The 19,741-nt window shown below is 38.5% G+C and overlaps 1 protein-coding gene across 9 annotated transcripts in view; it reads left to right on the forward strand.

Moving 5' to 3' along the window:
* Nucleotides 1–19,741, forward strand: part of mef2d (myocyte enhancer factor 2d) — a 121,021-nt gene that overhangs the window by 45,952 nt on the left and 55,328 nt on the right. For all 9 annotated transcript variants that reach the window (XM_061717369.1, XM_061717363.1, XM_061717371.1 and 6 more), the window contains exon 2: nucleotides 7,096–7,501. In XM_061717369.1, coding sequence (XP_061573353.1) covers nucleotides 7,448–7,501 — 54 coding nt within the window. In that variant the 5' untranslated portion in view covers nucleotides 7,096–7,447. The remainder of the gene's footprint in view (nucleotides 1–7,095; nucleotides 7,502–19,741) is intronic.

Here is a 19,741-nt window from a genome sequence, read left to right on the forward strand (position 1 = left end):
TTTCATTTGCTCACTTGCACGTAAACCTTCCAACATTCATTCAACCTCAACCTCATTGTTGTTTCTTTCTGTGTCCTAAACAGGAAGAACTCTATTAGACATTTCCTCTTCCCTCTCCGTCTGCATTCTTAAGCTGGGTAACTGTGTTTGTGGACCTAAGCACTTATTCCCTTATGAGGAAGGCATTAAACCTTGAAGCAGGTGCATTCAAGGAATTCCTTGAAGCACATTCTGAGAGTTGGCACTTGCAGCAGGAGATCAAAAATAGTTAAACCTAAAGAATTATCTGGCATATAAATTAAGTAGCTGGACTTCTGTACAATTGCAGGAATACTTTATTTCATGACACTCACTCCCTGAACAAAACTGATAAACATTCAATAACCTTAGACATCTGCTGAGTTGATTTCATGTGACTCAGTTGTGCGGAGCATCATTTGTCATCTTGTGTTTTGTCCATCATGGCAGACCTGTTTGATTGAACAATGAATGATGAATAAATGTTGGGGAAATATCGATCGTTCCAACCTCAAACAGAGGGACAGATCAGTCATTTTTACAGCCTGCTGCAGAGGTCATGACTTCAGCTGCTACATCCAGCCATCCACTCCTCTTCTTGAAACTTGAAGCCATGAACTCCTCTGCAGATCAGGAAGAAATATCACACAGCCTCTGTGTGTTTTTTTCTTTTCTTTTTTTTCCCTCAGAAAGTTATTTTGCTAACTGACACAATCATTTTTCACGTATATTTTATTGTTATCCATACTATCTTTCTCTAAACCACCACTTTTACTCACTTACTATTTTCCTCTTTACTGCCATGTATGCATGAAACCTAGTGTCATGGGAAAACCGTGTCATGGTGAATTTGTCTGCATCTCCAAAACAAAGTTGTGTAACAATTCCTGGTTACAAGTCATCCCTGTCTTGTATAGTGCAGTGTGAACTAGGGATGGGCGGTATGGACAAAAAAATGTATCACGATAATTTCTGGCATTTATCCCAATAACGATAAAAAAAATACCAATACAAAAAGTGTCATCAACGGGAATCTTTCTTTCTTTCTTTCTTTCTTTCTTTCTTTCTTTCTTTCTTTCTTTCTTTCTTTCTTTCTTTCTTTCTTTCTTTCTTTCTTTCTTTCTTTCTTGCATTTATCCAAATAACGATAGTCGTTTCTTTCTTTCTTTCTTTCTTTCTTTCTTTCTTTCTTTCTTTCTTTCTTTCTTTCTTGCATTTATCCAAATAACGATAGTCGTTTCTTTCTTTCTTTCTTTCTTTCTTTCTTTCTTTCTTTCTTTCTTTCTTTCTTTCTTTCTTTCTTTCTTTCTTTCTTTCTTTCTTTCTTTCTTTCTTTCCTTCTTTCTTTTTGGCATTTATCCCAATAACGATAGTCGTTTCTTTCTTTCTTTCTTTCTTTCTTTCTTTCTTTCTTTCTTTCTTTCTTTCTTTCTGGCATTTATCCCAATAACGATAGTCGTTTTCTTTCTTTCTTTCTTTCTTTCTTTCTTTCTTTCTTTCTTTCTTTCTTTCTTTCTTTCTAACTTTCTTTCTTTTTCGCATTTATCCCAATAACGATAGTCGTTTCTTTCTTTCTTTCTTTCTTTCTTTCTTTCTTTCTTTCTTTCTTTCTTTCTTTCTTTCTTTCTTTCTTTCTTTCTTTCTTTCTTTCTTTCTTTCTTTCTTTCTTTCTTTCTTTCTTTCTCATTTCCTCAATTTATCGTTTTTACCGTGAGATGGCAAATTCTTACCGTGGGGAATTTATTTACAGTGCAATATGTTTTACCTAACCACAAATGTTTTGTTCTAACATCATGTCAAAGGTAAAAGTACTACTAAAAGTAGTAGGAGCAGCAGTATTAGTAATAGTAGTACTGGTAGTAATGGTGCTAGTAGTAGTGGTAATAGTAGTAGCAGTAGTAATGGTAGTGGTAGTAGTAGTAGCAGTAGTAATGGTAGTGGTAGTAGTACCGGTAATACTACTAGTAGTAATTGTGGTAGTAGTTATAGTAGTAGCAGTAGTAATGGTGGTAGTAGTAGTAGTAGCAGTAGTAGTAGCAGTAGTAGTAGTAGTAGTAATAGTAATGGAAGTAGGAATAGTAATAGTAATAGAAATGGAAGTGGTAATTGTAATAGTAGTGGTAGTGGTAGTAGCAGAAAATTAGATTGTATCTTGGTTATTGTTGTGTGTTCTTCACTTGTTTAGTTTGCTGGTGATTGTATGTCTTAAATTAAGAGACTGGATATCTTCAATAATTATTTTTGAATAGTGGGCGACCGATATTCAGAATTTTATTAATAATCGGTATCGGCCCCCCCAAAAAAAAAATCAAAAATAAATAATTTCGTTTTTTTTTTTTTTTTTTTTAAAGAAAAATTAAGAAATTTACTGAAATACTGCCTTTTCTTTTTGTATTAAGAATGTTCAACATGCTCAAACTTAAGTAAACTTAAGTAAATATTTGCACTTAAAAAAACAACCTGTGTAGCCATTTTCACAACCTGTACTGTTTGGTTGTTTGTCATGTGTACTAGTTAGCTTACTGTTACTACCTCCAAGTAGGCACTTGCTGTGGTTTGGGTCTGGGAATTGGGAGTATTGTGCCTGACTGTTCTAAAATTGAGGCTGTTATTCCTCTTAATTTGTTATTTTTTATAGGCAGCTTTTTTATTTTATGTAAAGAGAAAATTCACTTAATGTTATTTTTAATAACTGAAATGCTGCTTGTTTTGTTTGATGTTCCATAATTTGCACTTTTGATGTGTGAGCCGTGCAAAGTGAATATTGCTGTCTTTCCTAGTTAAAGCAATAAATTGCTCACCATTCATTTAAATGAATTCTTGTATTGAAATTTGTTTTCTCCCAAAAAGGTAAAAAAGGGTAATAATCGTATCGGCTGATATCGGCTATCGGTCTTTTTGATTTCCCCCTAATCGGTGATCGAAATAATCGAAAAAAAGGCTGATCGGTTGGACACTATTTTTGAATAAACAATACCAGGGATGGTATACTTCAGAAGTTATTACCTGCTAGCTCTTCGTCTGACATGAATTAATCTTGTCGTATCTGTTGATCTTTACACTAAGTCTTTGAACTCACTGCCCTCAGTACAACTTTCCTCAGTATAACTGGCAGAAGCATGTGTATACGAGAGTATTACATTTCCGAAAATTCCCATGACTTTGGCACTCTTTACTTCCAGCTTTAAAGAACCAGCTCCATCTAGGTTAGCGTAATCGCTGTTTGACGGTCTGCAGTGGAAATAGTTGGAGTTAGGTTTGGCTCACTGTTGGTACTCACTGCTGAGTAGGTTAAAGTGATAGATTTCTCCCTCAGAAGTTTTCTGGCGCCGCTCCACCAGCAATGAACTACCTTCAGCGCTCCTTCCCCTCGACTACCAGGCCCTTTCTGCTGACTCTTGCCTCTGTCCTGTACAAACACCATCACGAGCGGACAGATAAATCAGTCCAGACTTGACCAATTTATTGCTTCTTCAATGTTCTGTGAGAGTTATCGTATTTGGCATGCTAATAAGACACTGAAATCACATCACTCGATGACATGTATTTGTCCACCCTTGACTCTTTTACAATATACTTTTTGACTGTGCAACATCCTTGCAAACGCCTTTAAACTGTAAGCTTTTTTGAAAATGATCTTACTTAAAGACTTGTACCTGTTGTTTTTTTAATAGCTGCCACCCAAATTTAGCTGTACAACGACACCAAAGAGTCTGATACTGATTTTGTTCTGCTTTGATTACCACTCATTACTGTCTCCATTATTGCACTGTGACACATTAGTTTTCACACATAAGGTTTTGTTAGCGGATAATAAAGTGACATCTCATCCATAAAAGCAATCGGGGCGCCCTATTGACACAGAGCATCTCTAGCCCAAACACCATGGTTTCCTGCTGTACTTCTTTGCGTGTAAGTGGTTTATTTTTGTGTGTGTCAGGAATCCGGCACAGTTGCTTTGCACCTTCTCTGCAGATTCTGATACATTCAGCTTGTAGAAGATACATTGGTGGCAGTGTATCAGTTAATATCAAGGGCATATTCAGCCTAGAGGACAGCAAGGCAGGTTGTCACGGGAAAGGTCAGTAGTTCCCTATACTGCAACTGGCTGGGAAAAATCTGGCTGACATGCCCAATGGCAAGTCACTTAACCCTTGTCATCCACGTTTTGATGCTCACTCAAGAAACTTATTGATGTCCAGGAGCCTTATTGATGATAATTTCTGTATTGTTTTACTCCTTTTTGTCTGTTTTTCCTTCCCTGTTATTGTTTTAAAATCAACACACTTCTGTAAGGTTTTTTGATATTAGTCATTGGTAGACTCACCCTAATGGCCCTGTTGGATGCATTACACGATTTCAGACGACACCTAAGCACACTGGAGATTTTCCTTTAGCAATTTGGTTTTGAGGTTCTGCTGTTTTTTTATTCTTTTTTTGTGCATGTACTTGAAATCATGCTGGATTCGAGGGGGAGAAAAGTAATCACAGCTTTTTCAACATTGATTACACAGTAATAACATATTTTTCATTAAATCATGACAGTAGAAAATATTCTAGCAGGTCTACTTTAAAACTGGAAATGTTGTTTTTGCAAAAACTTAAAGCAGTTAATGTTTGTGCCAAATCTTATGGTGAATGCGTTCTATGACTATTTTATCTCTAAATGTTTCAGAAGAATGTAAAAAAAAAAAAAAAAAGAAACTCAAATGCCCCTCAAGAAATAACATTTCTTGACAGCTTTAGGTGTTCCCCAGGGTCCTAATTTAGGTTTGTTGTAGATTCCTAATTATCAGCGTTTATCTTTTCATTGTCCAGAGCCTCTTTATCACTCTCGCCTGTTCAGCAAAGCAGCAGACACACTCCAGGCCCTCTGCTTCCCATGTGAGAGCCGAGATTCTGCCTGACATCAGACATGGGAAGTGAGTTGCAGCGGCATGAAGGGTAAAAGGTCGAGACTTGACCACCCCGGGCAGATAAAGCAGCCTTTTCATGTGTGATCGGCCCACAGCCTAAAGACAAATCCCTCAGTTCGCTGCCTTTGAACTTCACTGCAATTGTCTCTCACATGCTCTGTGGCTAACAAGCGCTGGAGAGAAGATGAACACACACACCTTGTTATTATTTTGTTCGAATATGTTGCCTTTTCATTTTGTCATTTGATGTTGGATGGAGAGGAAAAAAAGAAAATGAATACGCTGCTTGTTAGAAATAAGGGCTGTTTCTGGAGGGACACTAATGAGGTGATCCAGGTAGAATCCTATATTGAAGCATCCTATTAAATCTGTGCAAGTCACAAGGGTTAAGGTGAAGATGAGCCGAAGCAGAGGAGTTAAAGATGGTTTTTATAGAAGATTATCTTGCTTGAAGGAGCTTGAAGCTCATATATGACAAATGTTGGTAATACAAAACAGTGGGCTTCTGGAGCTCTCTGCAGAAGAACCAGGTCCAGCCAGCCTCGAGTTCTCCATCAAGTCTTTTTACAAAGCAATTATGACTCTCATAGCACCCTCTTTCCTTCAACACCCCCTCCATTCTTCCCCATCAGTGCATAATTCATAAGCAACTTATCACCAAAGCTAAGCCAATTGCATTCTCTCTAAATGAGCATGCGGTGCAGCGCCTGAAGCAGCACAAAAGAAATGTCAGTCTCATGACAGGCAGTTTCAAGTTCTTTGTTTCATAAGAATGGATGTAAATAGAGGGTGTTTTTCTGCTGCTGCTCCCCCAGGTAGCAGGAACGCAAACAACACTGAGGAGCTGATGTTGTGTCTGTATGCACAGATTTCCAGATGCTTCAGTTCTGCAATGCTGCCACTTGGCTACCACTGTTTCTGTGTGTGTGTGTGTGTGTGTGTGTGTGTGTGTGTGTGTGTGTGTGTGTGTGTGTGTGTGTGTGTGTGTGTGTGTGTGTGTGTGTGTGTGTGTGTGTGTGTGTGTGTGTGTGTGTGTGTGTGTGTGTGTGTGGTGTGAACACACAGTTTGTATGTATATATAGAGTGCTATTTTTATAGCTGAAACACAAATAGTAGTAACAGGACCTAAAACAGTCCTCGAGTCTGTTGCCATTCCTGGACTTCTGCCATCTCATTCATTCATAAGTTTGCATGAATTTGCAGAAACACTCTGGGCTTTCTGGCTTTGTTGTGTTCTTGTGAAATTTGCAGTTTAACTTTATAATGTACCAATCCTCCAGTTTTGATCGGGCAACACTTCTAAACCCATTTCTTACCATCCTTATTTTGTTTTTTCTTGCCATTCATTGGAATTAGTTAATATGACATTTTGTTGAGGAATAATAATATAATACTAATTATAATAATAATATTATTATTATTATTATTTTTATTATTATTATTATTATTATTATTATTATTATTATTATTATTATTATTATTATTATTATTATTAATAATAATATTAATAATAATGATAATAATAATGAGGAATTATAAAGCTTGCCCTCTCATTGTGCTTTGCAAATATGTCAGATGTATATCCTTAGTCTCAAAATCCATCAAATTTTTGTCAAAAAGGGGGGTATTTTCCATCTTTTCAGAGGTGACTGTCATCATACAGATTATGTGAAACACAAATTCAGTTTACTGTTAAGAAACGGTCATCAGACAAGACAGTGTTTTGGAAACAGAAAATATGCAGAATCTGAACAATCAGTGGCTAATTTCTTATGCTTCTTATTGGGGAATCACATTCGGCATGTCAGGCGGCCCAGGCTGGGCAGCCGGTTGCCGTGGGCGACCAGCAGATCAGCGATGTGGCGGTGATGCCTCTAATGAAGCTGACACAGCACAGCCTCCCTCCTCGCAGACCCCCGAGGGCTTCTTGCTCTGCGTGTAGCACCGCAAACACCCCCCCACACCCCCCCTTCCCCAATCTCTTCATCGTTTCAGCCAAATGTGCCTTAAATACATTGCTGCGTCATTTATTCCCTCATATACATTAGTTCAAAGTGAAGTTTATCGCATCCAAATTGGGTCAGAGTCTATAAACACAGCCTTTCTCTGCCCTTTTTTAAGTCTGCCTCAGTGTGATGAATGTTTCTGTGTCGTTTTCCAGGAGCTGCCCAGCTGAGGTGAAGGGGAGGGCAGAAGATCCCAGTGGAGCCAGAGCGTGGATGACCTGCCCCCAGCAACGAGACCATGATCTGACGAGGGAGCCGTGCACCCCATTCTTCTTCTTCTCCTTCTCCCTCTTTTTTATTTATTTATCTATTTATTTATTTATTTATTTTTTCAGCCATTGTGGTGAAAGCCTCTGTGCTCAGGTGCCTCAAAAAGACGTCAGTGTGAAAAAAGAGAGTAAACTGAAAGCAACTGAACATTTAAAGAGGAAAGAACACAACAAGAGCCATCTGTGACCTCAGATATTACCACTGCTCCCCCGTTCCTCCCACTGCAACACCAGAACCATGGGGAGGAAAAAGATCCAGATTCAAAGGATCACTGACGAACGCAACAGACAGGTCAGCATCAGTCAAATGAGCTAACAATATTTGAATGTGTAAGGACCTTTAACTGACCTCACTTAAATTTCCGCATGCCTTATAATTGTGCATAATAAAGACGCTTATTTTTAGCTAGGGATGCTATCAGGACAGGAATTAAAGTTGCAAGTAGCTGTTGGGGATACCGTATAACTCTAAAAGTGCAACGTCAGAGGTGGACTGGGTTGTTGTTGGTTGTATAATTAGTGGCTCAGTCCTGTGCTCGTCCAGGCTGTGAGCTGATGCAGACAACAAAACAAACCCAAATTGGTCCTGATTCTTGTGTATGCACTGGAATATCCAAACTGTTGTAGAGAAAAACAACTGCCAGTTTCATGCCATGTGCTGTTCAGTATTGATGAACCACACTAAAAAAAAAACTCAGTGAGATGATGTTTAAATGTAAGAAAATTCAGCTGTAATCCTCTTTTCATACTGTTGTTCGTTTCCTATAGTGCGAGACGTTTGCAACAGTGCAATAGGGTGCATTTTATGTGCAACAGTTTTAAATATTCAGTAGTTTTAACCCTTATATGGGGCATCAGCTATTAAGCCAACATGAAGAGTTACATGCAGTTTCTGAGATGAATCAAGATGAAGAGAATCATCATTGTAACATGAAAGCTGGTGGATGTGATGTGGTGTCTTCAGAGTGAAATTCCTGTGAAAATCACGTCTTTTGTTTTTTACAATGACTCCTATTTTGGCTGTTGTTTCTTTTGATTGTTTGTTTTTGTAGTGATCCATATGTATGATATTTGGAAAAAAAATTTAAGATCAAAAACTTGCAACACAATCAAATTCTAGGTGCTTTGCTGCTGCAGCCTGGCTCCACCTGTTCTTGTGGCATGCAGTCGTGTCTTTAAATCTTTAAATCTTGGGTCTGTAATGAGTCATAGCTTAAGAATGGTCAAAACTGGATCTATAGTATATGTGTAGTAAATTTGTATGTATTTCTTCTGGTCATATTACCACTTAATTAAGAAGCTGATGTGTTGTCTGATATCTCGAGGAATGATGGGAATGATAGTACTAAACAATCTCCACTTGCCTCAGAAACTTTGCTGCCCATCATCTGGCAGCATCTATGTCAGTCTGGCACTGAGTTACATGCTTTTGACAACACACATTAGCTGTGATGTAACTAAAACTAAATGCATACATCTAAAGGTGCTGTGACCTCACAGCCAAAGGCAAGATTTACAACAGAGTCAGTCAGACCGTGACAGGAATTGGCTGGTTTTCACCCCAGTCGCTCATCCTGCCACTCTCAGACATGTCCAGTTCATTGCAAGTCACGTTTCCGTACAAGAACCATGGCTACAGACACTGCAATGGCACAATCACTACAAATTCAAATTCAATTCAGTTAAAAGATTAGTATGTTGTTGTTGAAATTTGAAGATACAATGAGAAAGACCATTTCGAGGGCCGAAGAACATAACCTCCTATCTGCAAAATTGTCTGACTGGTGTTTTTCACTTTAGATGACATCACAAGGTGGGCTGCACCTAATCAGCCTGTCTGTACGTTATTTCCACCCATCTAGGTGTCCTTAAAACAAAATAGCATTCTACAACACAGTTTTTTGTGTTTTCCCAAAAAAGTGAAATTTTCAGATATGGTTATGTTCTTCGGCCCTCGATTTGCTCTATTATTTACATCCTGGTCCTCATGCAGTTTTTGGAAGCAGGAGTAGTTTTAGTTAGAAGTATTTATCTATATTTTCAGGCGCCATGGTGGTGCAGCTGGTAGTGCAGCCGCCTCACAGCTCAAAGGACCTGGGTTCACTTCTCACCGGGGAGGCTGTTGGTGTTGAGGGCGTGTTCATTTTCTCATGTCCTCAGCACCCATATCCTGGGTGATGAAGGGCCTTTCTGTGTGGAGTTTGCATGTTCTCCCCGTGTTCCCTCGGGTAGCTAATGTGAGCCACCCTCACAAAAACATGCAGCAATCCTGTGCTGTATCACTGTAATAAATTATATATATATATTAGGGCTGGGCAATTTTGGACAAAAATGAAATGACGATTGTTTTCTCTGAAAACCCAATTTTCGATTTCGATTTCGATTTTTTTGGTAAAACTACAAAAGACAATGGAATAAATAGTTTTATTTTTAAAGAAAAATATCAAACAAATTTTCCTATTGGGAATGAAGTGCAATTGAAAGATACTGTAAATCCTCCTTGAGTTTAGTAAAGTGACAACATTTACAATTTTCTTGACAAAACAAAGATGACTAGACGAGCTCTGTCTGTGATGCAAAAAAGGAAAATCGATTTTCCGATTTTCCTTTTTTTAACATCGTCTTGATTAATAAATCCGATTCAGATTTAAAATCGATTAATCGCACAGCCCCAATTTATATATATATATATATATATATATATATATATATATATATATATATATATATATATATTATAACTACATTAAATTTGAATTGTTAAATTGAAAACTGGTAAATGAAATTAGCAATGAAGTTGCAGTCATGCAATGTTTGCATCTCAGAATCAAAAAATATGATTTTTTGGAAAAGTTTTTGAGATAAAGCTCGAACCTGTTGCTCGCTATGCTGAGAAGCGTTCCCACAGGGATCTTCTTTGTTTTCGCAAACCCATGTTCCCCGAGCAACTTTTAGGCGCTTTCTTAGCTGCGCTACAACAGAATATTATCATGGCATTGTGTTGCATGAGTCTCAGATGACTCTGCAGGGCTGTTGTGGAGCTCGCAGAAGCTCTCTTGCCTACAGTGATGAAGAACAAGAAAGTATGATACTGTAGCACCACCCAAAAAAACAAGACCAAAAAAAAGTCAGTTCTTCTGATTACATCAGCGGTATTGTCAGAGAGGATGAAAGGATAAATGATCCATCTAAAATGAGTCAACTGGTAAATGGGCCTCGCTCCATTGAGCAGATTGAGTAATGGGTTTGACGTGCCCACATTCAAAAGCAGAGAGATAGAGATGAGGAAAAATACAAAGAGAGGAAGAGGGAGCATAGAAAGTGCCTAGCTAAATGAGACCTAACAACGAGATGGCTGTAGGGTTTGGTAAACCATCCTCAGTTTTCTCCTCATCAATCCTTGCAAGTTTAATTTCTATGAGGAATATTAAGTGGTTCCTGCAGAGGTCGGTGAAGTATGATGGCTTATCATTCATCAGAACACAACCACACATTTAGGGGAGGGGTAATGTTGTAGCACTTTGTTGTTGGGGCAGTCTCTGGTTAATGGAGTCTGCATTTTTATCAGGTGTTAAACAGTTTGTCAGGTGAAGCCCTGTGTAGTAATACACGGTCATAATGTCAGATTCAGAATGAATGCATTGACCACTATCAAGCGATTAGGAAGCAGAAAATGGTTTCTTAATTATGTTGGCAAAAGAGTCTGCATGATGACATTTTGATGCCTGTATTGAGCCAAAACTGTAGTCAGCACTTGGATTTTTTTTCTTTTCTGTTTATCTGATGTTCTTGCCCACAGTAACTTACACAGTAAAACAAGATTCAGTTGTTCCATCAGCAACATTTAGTGTTTGAAGTGGAGCCGAGTGTAAAGCTGGAAAAAAAGAAGTGCTTTTTACAGGCTTGCTCTGTGTTGCTTCAGCTAATGAACAGCGCAGCCTCTGAAAGGAAATCAAATGAATTTTGGAGTACATGCACCCTCCGTCACCCTCCTACATGTTGATTCAGAGATGCTGCCATAAGCTCCACAAAATAAACAGCGTTCAGAGAGTGGGCCCCAGCTGGAAAAATGACAGCAATCTGAAAATCCATATTTCTTATTGAAAGAATCACAAGAGAGAACACAGAGAAGGACCAGTAATGTTGGGGTGCACTTGATTCTTCTTTTTTTCAGATTTATGAATAGCATTTGTCACATCAAAGATAACACAGAAATAGTTGACTTTTCATTAACACCGTGACCCATTTTAGCAGTAAGATCAGAGAGAAGGAAATATTTCCTCCCAGAAATGAAAGAATCTTGAATGCATAATCATATTTATGCCAAGAAACATCTGTGGAGCATCTAAAACATGCCAAGGAGTATATTAAAAATCTGCTTCTTTGGATAAAAGAATTTTTGAAGGCACAGCCTGTGAATAAATTGGACCATATTAACTAAGCTGGACAAAATAGCATGGGGCGGCTTTCTAGAAAAGATTGGAGTTGCTCGTACTGCTATCTACCATTGTGTGGATTTTTGTTTTGTTTCAATGCTGCTAGATTATTTTATTAAGGATACAAGCGATCTAGTAAGGTTGGTGCATTTTAGTGTGTCGTTCACAAACAGGCAGAGATCATGTTGATTATTAGACAACAGCAACTTGTTGCTTGTACTACAGTATGACAAGTGTAATCGTCTATACATGCAAAAATGACAATCCATGCCATTTGTTAAGTTGTTTGAGAATTTGCTGTCTCGTTTGGCTGTGATTTACATTAATAAATACATTTACTTATCTTATCAAGTGTTAAACTTTTAGCTTAACATCCAAATGTCTTATTGTGTTTATTGGTTCAGGACCATGGACAGCACACGAGTCAAATGGAAGGTGGCTGTGCAGTAATAAAAAGATTGAACGAAGTATTTTGAACTTATGGGACTAAGACCAATCAGCCATCAATTCCATTCTTCATTTTCTGATTGCTTGGAAAACCTGACATAGTTTAAAAATGCTGCTCGTTGACCTTACTTGATGTTTTGGAAAGATCTTTGGCCATTTGGAAAAGATATATAGTCTGGAATGATTTGTGACTTCAGGACCAGGAATAAAGTTTCTGAAATGTAAATGATTAAAACGCAGCTGCAGAAGCCCAAGTATCAGAGATCAAATCTTCCTTTAAAAGAGTTTCTATACACACGGCTTAACTTTAATTAAAAATAACTATAAAACTAAAGTCCAAAGTCAATTTTGGGTAACTATTATGTTATTCCTAACTCCAAAAAACAAATGCACAGGAATCCTGTCACTTTGTCTTTCTTCCTTCACTGAGACTTGAGTATTTTAGAGACGTTTAAACCAGATAACTTGGTAGCAATGTGTGAGAAAGCCTTATGATTTCAGAGAAACGATTTGAATGTGACACTCATGAGCCTCTCCTGCCTTAGCTTAGACATTAATTGACGGAAAACTAAGAATAAATAAATTATAAATTAATAGGCTTAATTATTGCTGTGAGAATTAGACCATGGACTTGATATGGCTTGAATAAACTCTGACCCAGATTCTGAAAGTGAACTGAGATTGTGCTACTTGTTTTAAATCAAGCCTGCTTTTCCTCTTGAAGTCTTCTCCATCTGTAACATTTGTACAGATAGACCAAAGTTTCATGGTGACAAATGATGGGATTTTTAACTTTTCGAACAAGGCTTCCTTACACTTTCCATCTCTATTGTGGTTCAATTCCTGTAAAATTGGCCCACAATTTGAACATAAACTGATTTAACCTCATTTTTGACATTGGTAAAAATCACTTTTCAATTAATTACATATTTTCTGCCTGATGTATATCATGCACACATAAGAATTTCAATCTGTGTGATGGCTACATCTCTCTGAAGTAAACTTCAGGTTGTAGTTAAAGCAGGTTTTAGCTCAGCACGTCCTCCTGTAGACTGTAGATTTTTCCATTTTTATTCAGTGCCTTGTTTGGCTCCTTGCTTGTTTTCTCTTTGATTATTACTTTTTTCAAGGCTCTTAGTTGGCTCTGCCATCATGTTGTCTGTAGCTGTGTGAGCTGTTTTTTTTGTTGTTGATGTGTGACATATTGGGGTAAAACGATGCACAGTTGTCCCAAGAGACGAGTGGCACGAGGGTCCAAAGTTATTTTGATGTTTTCTTTTGTTGATAATAGGGATAGGAGACTGCGAGAGTTAGATAATGTTAGATAACTCTGGGGGGGTTTGGAAAGGGATTGATATGTCAGGAATTTCTAAAAAGACTTGGCTATATGAACTGTAAGCTAGCAAAAATTAAAGAGAGGTTTTGGCTACAGGAAACAGCGAGAGGAGGTTGCGGCTGTCAGTGGTGGTTTCCTCTTCCATCTGCCACACAACCACAACCGGGCCAAGACACACTGATTCAAATACGTTTGTGTACACACGCACCCACACACACACATACGCACGCACGCACGCACACACACACACACGAGAACACACATACACACTCAAATAAAACCACTCGCCCCCTTTCTTTCTCTGCTTTTTCTTTCCTTCCTCTCACTGAGGATGCCTTACTCTTCAGTTGCTATTGGTTACCTTGCAATTCTTCTCTTAATGTCAATTACCTCCAGCCTGTTTATTCTTTGTGGTAAACATCGAGATTGTAGCTCAGGCCCAAACTAACTATCCTGATGACCAATTCTTCTAAGAAAACAAGAAGGAAGAAAAAACAAGTTTTGTGGAGGGATGTCTGGAGTCATTTTGTTTGTTTTTAGCACTGGTGGATGACCTTATAATTTGTTAGGGGAGCAGTTGTTTGCAGTGGCTTGTCTCCTCATCGCCAACCCTTCTTGTCATCCTGCGCAGCTGTAATTTCCTCCCTTTCCAGCATCAGCACATAATTTATCTGCTCATTCTGTGTGTGAGAGTGAGTAAGGGGGGGTCGGGGGGGTTGTAGATGGGCAGAGAGATAAAGATGACGTGGTGTCGGGAGGAAGTGGGGACGGGGGGCATAGGATGATGGCAGCAGTGCGTGATGAGGTGGGAAACGGGGGAGGCAGAGGGGAGACGGGAGAGTAGGAGGGGAGTCGGTTGCCTATGGATACGACCCCGATATAATTTGATTTGTGGCAGCAGGAAGCAATGAGTGAGGGACCGCAAAAGGAAAGGGGGGGCGGGGGAATGTGGAAAAAGCGACAGAAGAGAAAACGAGGGCGAGAAAATAAGAGGAGCAAAGAGACAAGTGATGAACGAGTCTTAAACGTGTCAGGTGCCGAAACAGAGAGGAGCATGAGGAAGGAGATTGAGTGATCACAGGGGAGAGAGATGGAGAGATGGAAAGTCTCACATGGCTGCTCCTCTTGCTTTCATCATCGATGTTTCTATATTATCGCTGCCTCTAACTTTTCCTCTTTCTTTCCTCATTCAATTCATTTCAATTACAGTTCTAGTTCAAAACTGCGCTGCCACGAGAGCAGTGTGCAGAAAGAGATATACAGCTGCAGGAGATATAATGCAGCTGCGGGTAAACCAATATAACCAGTAATACATTCATTTTTGTGACAGAATTCTACCTCTACAGTATAATTACCATGAAATGAAACCAACCGGTAACAAAAACCTTTGTTCAGCTATTTCAGTGAGAGAATATTCTTTGGAAATCTGAAATCCACCATGAAGTAATTTAGTTTTTATGTTACAATTAAAGATGACTTTAATACACCTTTTCCACCTCTAGGCTAAAATTCAGAACAGCTCAGTTAGCATCAGGGCTCAGGTTTGGCAAGAATTTTTAATTATGATAATATTAAGATTACTTTAGCCTTATGAGATATTTCTTCCTTAACAGAGGTACTTACCAGGCTGAAATGGCTTCTTTTCAACGTCTTAGTTTGAGCTGAACAAAATATCCCTTAAACTCAGTTTCGGCTATTCAGACGGATTCATTGCTGTGGAGGAAGAGATGAGATGAACAAAATATATTCTTTTTTACAGTGAGATAAAAAGCTAGGAACTGTCTTTGTTCTTTAGATGAATAAGAACGAGAAGGTCACCTGAAATTTTACACTTTTAGTAGGTCCTTAAAAACTTTAATTCAAGGCACATAGCCTTCTTTTCTTGGATCTTCTAGAGTGCATCACCTCTCATTCAAAATACTTCTTCAGTTTTAAATGGTGGGAAGTTTTAGGCTATACACTAGACCAGGGGTCGGCAACCCAAAATATTGAAAGAGCCATATTGGACCAAAAACACAAAAAACAAATATGTCTGGAGCCGCAAAAAATTAAAAGTCTTTAGAATGCCTTAGAATGAAGGCAACACATTCTGCATGTATCTATATTAGTTATAACTGGAGGAAGATTGTTTTTTTTCATTATGCACTTTGAGAAAAAAGTCGAAATGTTGAGAAAAATCGAAATGTCGAGAAAAAAGTCGAAATTTCAAGGAAAAAGTCAAAATTTCGAGAAAAAAGTCAAAATGTCGAGATTAATGTTGAAGTTTAATCTCGAGAAAAAAGTCAAAATGTCGAGGAAAAAGTCAAAATGTCGAGAAAAAAGTCAAAATCTCGAGAAAAAAGTCAAAATTTCTAGATTAAAAAGGAAAGGAAAAAGGAATAAAAAAAAGAAAAGAAGAAAAAATAAAAATAATTAAAAAAAGGAAAAAAGAAGAAAAAAAGGAAAAAAGAAAAAAAGGTAAAACATTTTTGAAAAAGCTCCAGGAGCCACTAGGGTGGTGCTAAAAAAATACTTCTTCAGTTCTAAATGGTGGGAAGTTTTAGGCTATACACTACTAAGCCATCCTTCCTTCAGTCATTCAAGTCACACGTAAGTCACTGAGCCAGACCTTCCTCCTCCATCTCTACAAACCAATCCCTTCTACTCAAACATAGAATTACCATGACCTAGATCACTGCAGTTTTACACCAGTGTACCTTCAGTAGGACCCTGTCCAGATATGGCTGTGTGTCCGTGTGATTAACTATTGTTTAGACACATGTGGGCACCACCGCTGACCTCCACACCAAACTCGGTGCACCTTGCTATCCGAGTGGTGACAGCGTGTTGAAGAGGTAAAACCTGCAGGGCTTGGAGTGCGTCTGTGACAACGATGGATCACTGGAGGTTGCAGCGGCGCCCCTGATGCAGAAGGGAGCATGTGTCAGTGATACCTAGCAGAATCTGGGAACTATAATCCAACGTGCAGAGTTCACTTCCCAGGGAGAACTATTTCATGACTTTAAATCACTAGTTGAAGTGATATTTGTAATTGCATTCTGCAGTGTGGGGGCAGAGTAGGGGCCCGGGCTTCAAAACCAAATTTAAAAATGTAAAAAAAAAAAAAAGCTGAGAAGCAAAACTTAAAGGCAGATGTCTCTGCAGCAGTCTCCCTTGATGTGTTTGATCATGCAGAAGCCAATACCAACTTCAAGACTATGCTGATCAGGAGGAAGGTTTGCATTAGGCTTTAGCAGATAGCCAACTTAGTTTCTTGGTGTGTTTCTAGTAATTGGTGTATTCATGTTTCTCTTGCTTGAATTATATTTGTCCATTCGGCTTCTGTATTTTTAAAGTCTCCAGTTTCACTGGAGGAGACAGCACCCATATTCTTTGTTGGCGTTAACATAGAAAGTGAGAGCACGGCCTTTGTTGATATTATTTTCTAGTCCCAATTAATGCTTTTTCTATACAACTCTTATCTTTTTGGTTTGCATCTGGAAGTACTGTTAACGTTGCACCCATCCTTCTATGGGTTATTGCTTTACTTGGCAGAACAACATTCAGTCATCCCTCCTACCGCCAACCAACCACCATTTAATGTTTATCTAAGATGTGGTTGATCTGATGGTGGCAACACCTTCCATGTGACAGAATCATATGAATGTTGTCAATACTTAGGATAAGGGGTACCTCATTGGTTCATATCCCATGTGAAACTCATACCCAACATTTAATTTGCAGGCAAAACCCTTGCTGGAATGCTAATAGAAGGCACTCCAGGCTTTGCCGTACGACTTTAAATCATTTTCAATTTATCACTCGAATAAGTAAGAGAAGACAGGCACTTGTTTGCACCTTTAGACAATCCCAGAACCGAGCCATCCTGAGGAAACCTCTGGTGTTTCTTTGAGCTATGGTAAAATGAGAGTACATTGACCAGGTCACGATCGGCTGCAGCTGCTTCTCGTTTTTGAAAGGATTTCGAAACTTCCTGTGATATTACCTGTCAATCTAAGTCAACTGGGCATCTATGTGAGTGCGCTCAGACGTAAGATGGCCATTCACAAGGTCGTCAGTGCATTTACTGGTCTCCACCACCAAACTTTCATAAGTCAGCTTGATTTTAGGCAGATATCCGGTTCAAGTGCCTTCCAACGGTGGCCAGGCTGAAACTGTCATGCAGGTTCAGTTCCATCTCTTCTGCTGTTTTCTGGTCTAAGGCCTTTTAGTTGTGCAATGGCAAGCAATAAATCTTGTCTTTAATAATGATGTAACTTGCTTGTGAGTATGTTTTATTGCACTTTATAGAGTCAAGGCAGGTGTAGACTTGTCCAAAAACTTCCAAACATTCTGCTCTTCAGGTCACAACCCCAACCTGTGACGCACAGTAGGTTCTGGCTTAAACACCTGATGAGAAATGTGTTTTGTTTTGGTTTTTTTAACACCATGTGTGTACATATTTACCTTTATTCCAATGTCTTCAACATCAAACAGCAGGTATTGTTGCAGTAACTGAAGGCTTTTCTTCTTTTCCCTGCTCTAATCTTTTTCTCCCTTTTTGTGTTTGTGTTTGTGCAATACTGTGTGTTTAATCCAAAGAAAGCCAAATCTCCCTGGATTGTAAATACCAGTTGGTTAAAGCAGAAAAGCGCTTCTAAAGCCAATCAGCACACAACAAGAGGACCCTGTGCTTCAGCAACACTCCCAGTGCTGTTCTGCATGTTCAAAACTGAGGGGGCTTGTACAAGTGTGTGTGTGCGTGTGTGTGCGTGTGTGTGTGTGTGTGTGTGTATGTGTGGGAAAGTGAGGAATAATGTGTGACAGAAGGAGAGTGTGGAAAAGGGAGCATGAGAGCATGTGTGACATAGAAAGAGAGCACGGAAAAGAGCATAACAGAGTGTGAAAACGACCGGGAGGGTGAATGTGAAGGGGGAGAGATGATGTGGAGGGAAGTGAAAGCCAGTGTGTGTGCAAAGTAAAAAAGGGAATACTTGAGGAAAAAAAGCAATGTTTAGATACTCTGTCTGGAGGTCTCATCTTGCCCTTTGATAAACTGTATTGGTTTGTCTACGTTCAACACGCTTTTGGTTTGCCTCAGATTACCAAATCATGAACATATGTTAAAATGTTGATAACAGTCTTGAAATGAAAAGAAAAAAAAAATTGTTTAAAAGAGACTAAACTGGTTTAACCGGCTCTGGTCTAAGATGACATGAGGACAAGCCTCAGGGGGACAGCTCAACGTTTTAGGAAAAACGTCTTTTTAGCCTCCTGCCAAAACTGAGAGATGCAGTGAGGTCAGACAACTGGAAACTGTAACTTGTCACTTTCATTCTTTGGTTTTTGGAGGGAACAAATTATACAGATGAGAAAAATGAAAATTGGAAGTACATTGGGGAGATGCTAGCTAATGCCCAGATAGGTCATAACTACAGGGATGTTTTTATCTCATCAAGTAAGAATTTATTAATTTCACTAATTTCACTATTGTCGTATTTTTAATCTTTTCTCAACTTTTAGATTAAAAAAAACAACAACCAACAAATATTATTTCGAAAGTTTTTTCTCATATTTTTTATGCCTTCACACACCTTTGTTTTGTTTTTATCTACAATATTTTTTTTAGTCGCTTATTTTTGTGAGCAACTGCTTTTCTTTTTTGAAGAAATAATTGCATTATTCAATATATTGTTTGTTTTATTAATTTTGTTATTTACCTCATTTATTTTTAATTTTATAATTTAAATGGAGTCTCTGTTATGTCTGGATCAAAGTTTGAAAAGGCCACATCTGCACATACCATAGTCAAACATTTACAACCACGTGCAGACAGACTCAGGTCCATGTCTCACCTGGCTTTTGGACTATATCATAAATCTAATTGATCATCTATACATTTTTTCTTATTTTGTGTAGCTATTTTCATAAGATGGAAGTTATCTGATAACAGGAGCAGCGGCTAAACCGCAAACTAAGCACAGCACAACTGAATGAGTCGTCAGAAATGGAAAAAAGCTTCTCTGTTGGTGCAAGTGACTGAGATGTGAAATGGCTCAATGTCTGCCTGACGTGTTTGCTTATTTTCTAATGTGATTCAGGCTGAGGTAATTTAAGGTTGTTGTCAATCTGTACTTTCATAATTATCTATGGGTTGCGCAGTACATTTATATTTTTCATTTGAGCGTCCTGAGGGAGTTCTGGCCCAGTCAATGTGGCATGTTCAAAGTTTAGATTCAGATTCAGATTCAGATTCAGCTTTATTTGTCCTTTGCAAGGAAACTTGTTTTCACCCCCGTACGCCACACACAACCTCAAGATACATAAATACATA

The sequence above is a fragment of the Cololabis saira genome, chromosome 3, assembly GCF_033807715.1.
Source record: "Cololabis saira isolate AMF1-May2022 chromosome 3, fColSai1.1, whole genome shotgun sequence".
Classification (NCBI taxonomy): Eukaryota; Metazoa; Chordata; class Actinopteri; order Beloniformes; family Belonidae; genus Cololabis; species Cololabis saira.